The sequence below is a fragment of the Vespa crabro genome, chromosome 13, assembly GCF_910589235.1.
Source record: "Vespa crabro chromosome 13, iyVesCrab1.2, whole genome shotgun sequence".
In the NCBI taxonomy this organism is placed as follows: domain Eukaryota; kingdom Metazoa; phylum Arthropoda; class Insecta; order Hymenoptera; family Vespidae; genus Vespa; species Vespa crabro.
In genome coordinates this window covers 3,855,022-3,865,283 of record NC_060967.1, presented here as the reverse complement: position 1 = coordinate 3,865,283, position 10,262 = coordinate 3,855,022, and the positions used below count along the sequence as shown (strand labels likewise).

General features: G+C 33.9%; 1 protein-coding gene across 1 annotated transcript; it reads left to right on the top strand.

The window, feature by feature from the left end:
* The first annotated feature begins 6,051 nt into the window (after nucleotides 1–6,051).
* Nucleotides 6,052–10,258, top strand: LOC124428625. The gene is made up of 3 exons (XM_046972882.1): nucleotides 6,052–6,332; nucleotides 8,156–8,236; nucleotides 9,023–10,258. The coding sequence occupies exons 1-3, from the start codon at nucleotides 6,159–6,161 to the stop codon at nucleotides 9,941–9,943; spliced, it is 1,176 nt and encodes a 391-aa protein (XP_046828838.1). The 5' UTR covers nucleotides 6,052–6,158; the 3' UTR covers nucleotides 9,944–10,258.
* The last annotated feature ends 4 nt before the right edge of the window (nucleotides 10,259–10,262 follow it).

Here is a 10,262-nt window from a genome sequence, read left to right as displayed (position 1 = left end):
ATCGAATGAAATGTATAGGTGATAATTAAACTAATAATAAGATAGAAAAAAGATTATACGGAATGGGGGAGGATGAGAGAAAGTATCTTGTAGTAAACCGCAAAAATTCATAAAGTAAAGAAAATTTTCTTCGTTTCTTTTCTTCACCCTTGACTATTACTTAATTTACATCTCAGTGGTTACCCACGAGGATGCTTGCGGTTCATTCGAAGATGTTTTTGCAGCTTTCGTGTACTTTACGAGTTGTACGCTCGAGACTTATCTTTCAACGGCAATTACTCGTCTCTGCTCCAAGCAGTTTCTAAAACGACTTCGTATAAAGAATAATGGGCGTTCGTGCAGGTATCGGTCATTAGCTGTTGTACGTTCTATCGGCTGACACCAAGAAACACCAAGAACACGTGCATGAAATTAACCACGAAAATTTCAAATGCTTCGTGTATAGTCATCTCGCGTGCATACAATTTATAAAGAAAGGAAAAAGACAGAAAAATATCCTGCAAATTACTTTGATTTTGTTGTATAAAAGAGAAAAATTCAACTTCGATTATGGACAAAAAATTTTTTTGTAATGCATAGAAATAATTTATTATTTATCTAACAAGGAGATATTATTTATTACGTTTAATAAATTTGAAAATCAAAGTATCATAAAAGAAGAAGATAGAAAGTTTTTCAGAAGAATTCGTCCATGGTGAATTTGAAGATACTATCCTAGAAACTCATAAGATATAATCCAAAAAAAATATTATAAAATTCGCATAAATTGCTCGGAGGCGATCATTATACTTCGCTTTACAACATTCATAATACGTAAATAACAACGTTGAAGAATCCTGTGGGGGCGTCTTGATACCACCCCAAGCGTTTAGCATATTTTATAAAAGGGTATAGAAGAAAAATAAAATAAATAGAAGTAAAAAAAGAGATAGAAAAAGAGAGAGAGAGAGAGAGAGAGAAAGGATGCTCGCTCCCGCTCTCGAATTAAAAATCAAGGATTATGATATTAACTTGAGAGAGAAAAGATGAAGTAGAAGAAAAAGAAGAAGAAAAGCTGGACCATCGAGCAATTTTCGGGCAATTTTGTGGCCGACCGCCTTTCCCGCTGCTCCTCCTCATCCTCTCCATCCCTCTCATACTTCTCGTACTCCTTCGAGGCTCACCGAAGGGAAAGGAAATAATGACCAACGCCGTCGGCGACCATATGGTCGTGCGCAACAAAATGTTTCGAACGAGACTCCAAACGTTCTGCTTGTTAAGTATTGACGTACTCCAGATACCACAGCGTCAGCCTCTTCCGGATGATCAATCGAAAGCATCTAGGAAACAAAGAGAAATATTTCTCTCTTATTCAATATTCTATTAATAGGATCAATCTTAATAAGTAGAAATAGAATTGATCAATCGATAAAAAAATTTTATATATTTTATTTTTCTTTCAGAAAAAGAATTTTTTTCTTAATACTTAATAAATCACACTAATTTCTCTACAAGCTATCCGACCTACGTTATCTATCTCTTTTCTTCACAAGTATAACTCAAAATGACTTGGAAGCATTCGAAAAGTGAAAACTCGAGCCTCACTCTTGGGTATCAAGCAATTAGGAAGTCCGAAGGTATACCGCAACAAAAGAAGAAAAATAAGAAAAACTACTGTGAATTAAACAACGTGTCTACCCCAACTATTGACAAAGAGAAAAAGTCAAAAAGGAAAGTTCTTTTTGCCACCTAAACCAAAACCAGTAGTTTCGTTCTAGTCGCTATTCAAGAAGGACAGAGAGAGAGAGAGAAAAAAGAAGGAGAAGAAAACCATTAGATTTACAAGGAGGCAACTGTTCAAAGAGAAAAATTTTAACTTTAGTGAAGAATTTTGGAATCATAAATGAAAAAGAAAATCAACAACTTGAGATTTCGTATGATTTAAGATGAATCAAGTTTATTTTAACTATGAGTACGATCAACAATTCATTTGTTATATGTATATTAGAATATGATTAAAAATTATTTATTTCTTAAATATTATAACATAGATTCGTATCTATGGATCAAAATCTTAAAGACATTTAGACGAATCGAAACAAAGTATTCTTGAGAAATTCTATTGCAAATCTATATATATACGAATGTGTGTGTGTGTGTGTGTGTGTGTATATATATATATAATTGGAGATGTTAGAAGGATGAGAAGAGAAGAAACCTTGAAAGCAGTATCCTCTGCTAGTAATAAATCCTGCTTTTGGAGAATTTGTCAAGTTAGAGGGTATCGTTGGATACAGAAGAAAGAGAAAGAAGAGGATACGTAAAAAGGATCTTAGATGTTCAATAGCGATTCGGAGATCTTCTGGTTACCACCTGTCTCCTTCAAAGGAATCGTTTAGAGAAAAATTTTCTTTTTTTTATTCTTCTTCTTTGCTAAAAGTTTTTCATGGGAGAGAAAAAAAGAGACAGGATTTAATGGTAAGAATGAAAATTTGTCGCCGCGGCACATTTGACGCGAGAAAAGCAGAGAGAGAAAAAGAGAGAGAGAGAGAGAGAATGAGAGAGATTGAGCTATTTTGTAAAGGGAAAGAAGAATTTTCTGCTTTGTTAGATACTTTTAAAGAGTGAAAGTAGAAAGGATCCTTCGTAGAAATGTTCCCAGATAAATTATTTTCCTAGGATTATCCATAATCAATTTTGCGCTAAATTTCGTTTTAACTTTCTGTGAAAAGTTTGTTTCTTTGTTAGGCTGAAACTTCTGATTAGTTTGATCGATAAGTTTAGATATTTTTTGTGGAATTTCAGGTGCATATTAAAACATTTGTTGAATTGTTTTTAGATTCTTATATCAATAATTTTATTAATATATTTTTTTTTTTGGGTCGTTAGATTGTTCTTATTTTAAACTTCATTCTTTTACTCGTAGATTAAAATTACAATGATATTACAAATTTATTTTCATCTTTTTGACATCTCGTATTTTGTTATTATTCCAATTTTTGTCTATATTTCTTTCCTTAAACTATAACTTTATTTTTATCCAAAAACATTGTAGCTAATAATCTTCTTTTTCTCGCCAGATCTTTCTGAAGAATTCCGACTCGTAGGACAAAAGAAAATATTGTTTTTACTTTTATCTTGAGCACGGAATATCCAGTTTCACGCGAGGAATAGCCGTACGTGGACGGAAGAACAAAAGAGAAGATCTTTGAGAAGAAAACGCGGACAGAATTTCAAATCTTTAAACGGGAAGAGAGAGAGAGAGAGAGAGAAACAGAAAAAATAAATGTTCAGGAGATTTTTTTCCTCCGATATGATAAGAAAGAAAGAGAAAGAAACTAGAATGAAAAAGATGGACGCGATCTTACGGAAAACCGAAAGCACGTAATCCTTCGTAGCGAGGATTACGATCGATAAACAAGAACGCTTACGAGTGGAGGAGACCCGTGAATACACAGAGACGAATCGTGCAGGAGATCTTACAACATGATAGAAGAAAAAGAGAGGGAAGAGAGAGAGAGAGAGAGAGAGAGAGAAGAAGAAGAATGCGTGGACAGACAAACCGTTCCGGATTATGGATCCTACGAAAACACCTCATACCTCTCGTTTCTACAATAAAATCCCTTCGGAGCGGATTTTGACGGGTCCGAAAATTCTAAGCAGCACAAACACTTGCGTCGTTTTCGAGCAAACCAAGCGGACAACAATCTCATAATCTCTCATGTTTTATTCATATGTGATATTATAATTGAATCGTGGAATTTTTTTTTTCTAGTAACGCGTTACGTTTATAATTTCGGCTTAGAAGGATTTTATTTCTATTTTATAATGAAATTTGATTAAAAATATTATTTACTTAAATATGTCGCAATACGTTATCATGTCGCAAAAATCCTATCGTATATTATTTCTATACAATAAATAATTCATATCGATTCTCTCAAAATAGAGTCGATCCTTCGAAAGAGAAAGATCGATGAGGAGGGCCGTTATCCTAAAGCTTCGGAAAATCTCTATCCAACTTTATTGAATATATAGAATAGAATCGCGTATTCCTTTTGCATAGGGGATCGACCATCTCTAGGGATTCCCTTCACTGTCGGATAAATTTCCTTGAAACACGTGACAACGCGTGTCAGATACATTTATCGTGAACAATAGAAATATTGCAATTTGAATAGTAAATATTTAATTTTGATCTTTATTGAAAGATAAAATCTCGTGTGAATGAATGATTTCATATTTCTTTATGTCAATAATAAATTTTACAAATAATCTATCATCGTTTACCTCAGTTTTCAATTCGTTCAAATTATTGCCTATATCTAAACGAGAAAATAACAAAAGTACGGAATGTACATGGTGTCTAATTCTGGTTCTAATTCTATTCCTATAGTCCTGTTTCTTATCCAATGAAAATCCATATAAATCTCAATGCAATTTTTGAAATAAAGCTGTTATTGTCGTATTATATAAGAATGATTTCAAGAATGCAAAGAATTAATCATCTTCCAATTGATAATTGTAAACAATTCATCGGAATAAATAGATAGAAGCGCTAACGTGAAACATCTAACATGATAAAGCAGAGTAGCAGAGTCCAGGTGTGAGAAAAACTCTGGTACAATAAAATGTCATTCTCCATAGAAGTTTGTAGATCCAAACTGAGCGCCACCCCTAAACGTAGCCTAGATGAATGGATCTCTATTCGGTAGGCCTTTTTCTATTGCCATCGGGCATAAACCGGCCGTTTCAAAGTCTATGTCTCTCCCCTCTCTCTCTTACTCTCTTTTCATGTAGGGATGAAACTCGGCTCGTTTAACGTCACGTATATTTCACCCCACAATCAGACAGCGAGACAAATACCCTTATTTGTACACATCCTGTGCATTGTGACGTAGAACGGAGCGCACCCAGAGAATTCGACTTCCGGTTGAATATATATTTCTATCCTTTTTTCTCTTCTCCTATACTTTCCAAACCTTTATTTTCGGAAGCTGGGTGGAGCAAAATATCCTTGGACCATTTTTATCATTTACTAGAATTTCGATCATTCGATCTTATTACGTATTTCTTCTTTTATTTTCTTTTTCTTTATTCTTTTTTTTAGAAATTTTCCAAACCCCGGATGTTAATTGAGTATGTAGGAGTTTTTAGACGCTAAATTTGTTTAGATATTTAAAATACGAGGAAACAGACCTTTTTCTGTTTGTCATCCCGAAAGAAAGAAATGAGACGATTAGGGACAGGTTTGTATTTTAACTGTAGTGAAATTCTAATAGCTTTCTCCTAATTTCTAAGAATTAGCACGTTGAAAAAAGGCCTTTTTAGCATTTTAGAACTCTCTCTCTAAGTTTGCTTCAAAATGTATTATATATATATTATCGAAATATATTTGATATATATTCGATATGTATATTTCAATGATTCAGAATGATTTCATGTTTGATATTTCGTTAGGACAATGCTGGAATTTTTTTTATTAGGAAACGCTTTTTGCTGTTGAAATTAGGAACTTTAGAAGAAAATGAAATGTGTAGAAGAAAAATATGAATTAGTTTGGAAAGATATTTACTTTTTTGTTAGGTTTTTACTTTCGCATCTAGAAGAAATAAAATTTCTGGATCACATGTTGGAAACTTTAGATAATTATAGGTAGAAACGTATATTCGTAGTACGATCGTATTAGAAGGAGACTTTTTTCGATTCATAGTCAAGATAAATAGGGAATTAAATTTAAAAAGAAAAGAAAAAATAAAAAGGAAAATGTTTATAAATAATCTTTAAAATAGAGAATTGCACGTTACTAGTTGAGAATTCTATAATAGTTTTATTCCAGTGGTATAGGAAGAAAAAATAATGTAGCATTAGGGAGAATATTGGGATAGGTACGGTCTGACTGTACAGTACGGTCAACCATATGCCGAGGGACGAGTTCAGGCTAGAAATAATTATAAGGGATGCTATAGCAGTCTGCGTAGGGTGGGGGAGTGAAAATCGAAGTAGTGGGGAGACCGTAACCTATATAAGGAAGCTTCCAACGATGGAAGGGTCGCAGTTGGAAGGAATTTTTCAAGAGCATCGTTTCCAAACGTGTTTTTACAGATTCGAATATTTCGAGCTAGTGAACTCATTAGAAAAAATTTATTGAGTGTGAGAATTAAAAAATTTAACTCGACATGGAAAACGTTTCATGGCTGATAATTTTAAGTTTGTGCGCGAGTCTAGTTAATTGTTTGGATCTCGGTCCGGTCGTTAGGATCGCACAGTGTAGATCACAGTGTCTTAAAAGATATAGCACCGATGGAACGTGCGACTGGTTCTCGAGTCGATCAGAAAACATTTGCAGTGAGGTAATATCTATATTATTAATATCTTTTCCATTTATTTATTTTTTTTTATTGGATACATATATAATTTTGTTTTAAAAAAACGTAAGCTCATATGAGAAATTCGAAATAAAATGAAATGTAATGTAGGTATATCCTTGCTTAACTAGAACAATATCATCAGCGCCCACATGATAAGATTAGATTACCTTAAAGAAAATAAAAGTAATTCCGTAACAAGTGTTTTTCATGTGTCAAGACCAACGTCATCCCTCTTATTTACGAAATAGATCAAAGTATGCTTATTTCAAGAAAATAGGAGAAAATAGGATGTCTAAAGTTAAAAATAAAACGAAAGGAAAACAATTTCTAAAATGTTATAATGAAGGAGTACTTACTTTTCGATCGTGTTTGAAATCGAATAGGGTCTCTCAAAAAGATGATAAATCTTTTGGTGTTCAGTTTTATGGGGCGTCATGGAAAATCATGATGGTTCCATGACTCTCCCTTATTTTTAGTAAGGATAGTCATTGTTCCCCTATCGATGAACAGATGGAAATTTCGATTAACGAAGGGCTCGTACAATAATAGAAAATCTAGTCAACGATCGATCAAGTATCGATCAAAAATCTAATCAAATATCGATTGAGACAGTTTGATAATATTCATCAAACGTTATCACGAATTATTACATTCATTTATAAATAACAATTCCTCTAAAGGTAGGCATCTAAAGGAATATTCTTCCTCTTTCTCTTTCGAATTAAAAGAATAAAAGAAAAAAAAAAGAGAGAGGAGGAAGAGGAATATGTCCGAGAGCGTTCATTAATTTCAAGGGAAATCGATGTTACTGTGCACGCTCGCATGCGTTAAGAAGGTGCGACGACGACGACGATTCATTCATATTTATACTAAAATAGAAAGAGGGTTCTGCATTAGAATAACAATCGTAACCAAGAACGAAGAAAGCGATGCTTTAACGAGGGACATGTCATCCAAGCAAACCTACCCCTAAAACGCCCCTATAATGACGATTATCTCGCCATCCTTGCCAATTTTCACGGCTTTTTTCTTCGTTACGCCCTTTGTTTTCACCTTTTCTTTCAACCTATTTTATTTGTATAAATATTTATTAAAAATATTCATGATGGAAAAAAAAATAAGGATGCAAATAGATTACCTACATTGCATATAACCTGAATATTACAATAATAGTAATTACATTAAAAGTATAATAATATTTTATAACGATATTTCTAGTATTTTAGCAATATCTAGTATTACAATATCATAGTATATGAAGTAGTATAGTAATAGTAAGTTAATAAATAAAAAGTAATAGTAAGTTAATAAAAAACAATCGTGATGCCCCATGCTGTTTCATAAACATCCTCAATACAAAATAAACGGACAGAGAGAGGTGTGGTGGGAGGGGGGAAGAAAGAGTCTATAGCGTTTTCTAACGAAGAGTTCAAAGTCTCTTGGCGAGAGAAGAGGGACGTTCGGAGAGGAAAGAAATTGAGGAGAGAGGGTACCCCAATAAATATAAAGACAACAACGACAGTGCCTGTTAAGCTGGAACAGGTTGGAGCTAATTCGAGCCACCTTCCCTCTCCTCCTCATCCTTCTCCTCGATTCTTTCCTCTCGATTTCGTCCTCTCTTTCCTTCTCAACAACCACACCGCTGATTCAATGGCCTGCCTCCTTTAAGGTTTCTTATTTCTTTCTTTCCTTCTTCAGGATTCTTTTACCTTACTCTTTTTCTTACATATTAGCTGTGTTAAGGCTTTTTACTTGCTCGAGAGCCGATCTTCTCTTCAACACACTCTTATTTTTCTCTGTTACAGTGCTGGCAAAATTGCGAGGCCGTGGAAAAACGATGGGAGGAAACTAGTAAAACTATTTGCGAAGGCGAACACTATACTCAAGTATGCGTTTCTTTTATTTATTCTTATAAACTTTCCAATTGTCTGACTTTGAAATGAATGTCTTTTTTCACAAAAATTTTCGACATGTTGTGAAAAGAGAGAAAAAAAAGAAAAAAGAAAAGAAATTGTTAAGGATGGGATGAGCAATGAAGTGAAAAAAGATCTCTTATGCTTGTCAAAAATAATCTCATGGGATTTAAAGAGAAAAAGGATCATAGTTGGTATAGAACTCCAGTTCGTAGGAATCTAAAGATCCTTCGATCTTCCGAAAAATAGACCGAGAGCATTCGAGTCGTTTGAGCGTTTAGTCTCGTGCTCTTAGAATCCTTAGAAACATCTACCTGTCGATTTTCACGGAAGATCGAACGTACTTTGGTAGAAAATCGTTTACGAGAGAGATGCACGATCTTTCGGAAAGATGAAAATTTTTGGCTAAAAGCTTAGTCTTACTTTCTTTTTTCTTTTTTCTTTCTTTTCTAATCTCTTTTTCTGTTATCTCGAATACGAAAACTTATAAAATTGTTAAATTTCTTTCTTTAATGCATGATTCATTTGAAATTTTTTAGAGGAAACGATATTGTTCTAAAAGTAATAGAAAAATTACTTTATTCCTTTTTTTATTTTTTATTTGCGAATTAGATGGTCGCGCGCATAATAAGGTCTGCATAATGTTTTGTAATTTCACAATCATATGCATTTAAAATAATAAAATTGGGAAATTTTGTTCCTATGAAAATAATTATACACACATTTGTATTAACAAATTATATTACATTATAATTATAGTGTCCAGCTTGTCAGATAGCATGTTCCTATCGAAAAACGAGAGTAGCAGAAAAGTATCTCCCCTCGATGTTACCAGCACCAAAAAAGGGTCCAATAAACTTGGACAATTTCGACGTGGCCATAGTGATGCGAAAAGTACATAAACAATGGAAAGACACGGGTTATTATCCAGGTGGAAGAGTACCAAATCTCCGACCAGACACTTGGATAATTGTTGTCACAGAACAAGGTATGAAGCAATACAGTTGGCAAGAGTGGGTGCCCACTTTGGAGTGTTTGAAGGAAGGATTATTATACGAGGCTACTGTATCGTGGAAAGATGTATCGATACAGCTTAGAAAACAACAAGATCTTGAACAAAAGAGATTCAATGATAGAGTAAGACAATTCTTTCTTGAAAAATATGGTGAAAAAGTTTTAACAGAATGGAGGAGCCAAGAGGATTCACAAATTTCCGAAGAAGTCTTTAGGAGATTTTTCTTCAGAAGAAAGGACGAACGTAACGATGAAGTTCTAGAAGCCGATGGTAGTCCATCGACTAATGGCAACTCCTTCGAAGATTTAATCATCGAGAAAGATGGGTTCTCGAAAAAAAAGGAATCATATATAGTATCCTGGGAACCAGAAACTGGAGGTCTCATCGGCAATCAAGTAACAGATTCCAACTCGGTTCAAATCTCCCTTTTTCCTGGTACCAAATATCTCGTAAGGATAGCATCGAACGAAGGTCCTGGTAGTTTCCCCATCGAGGTCGATACCAGACCGGGTTCCATCCAAGTCAAACGAGTGAAGAGAAATTTCCAAGATTTGTATCCCTGGGATGTCTCTGCTGCCTGTATTTCCGCCGTGATCATAATCTTTGCTATTACTATCGCAAAGTTTTTAAGAAGGAAGAAGAAAATAAACGTCGAAGACGTTTAAATATAATAATTTTTTCTTTACTAAGGATTTGGTCAGACCCAATTGACTCTATTGTCGTCGATAACGCGATAACATATTTGGGATATTTAAGTGTTGCATGTGTCTTGTTGTTTGTCGACAAGCTAAGACTATATGATAAACGGCAATGAACGTACAAATATTACTCAGGAGATTTAGAATAGAAAAATGAGATATTTTTTTACGTCGTAGATTATAATAGATAATGAATTGATCTTATTCAAGTTTGCAACGAACAGACTGTATAAAAGAGTTCCTATGACGTAGACAAGAAATCTGACACTCGTTGTCAGTGCATCAA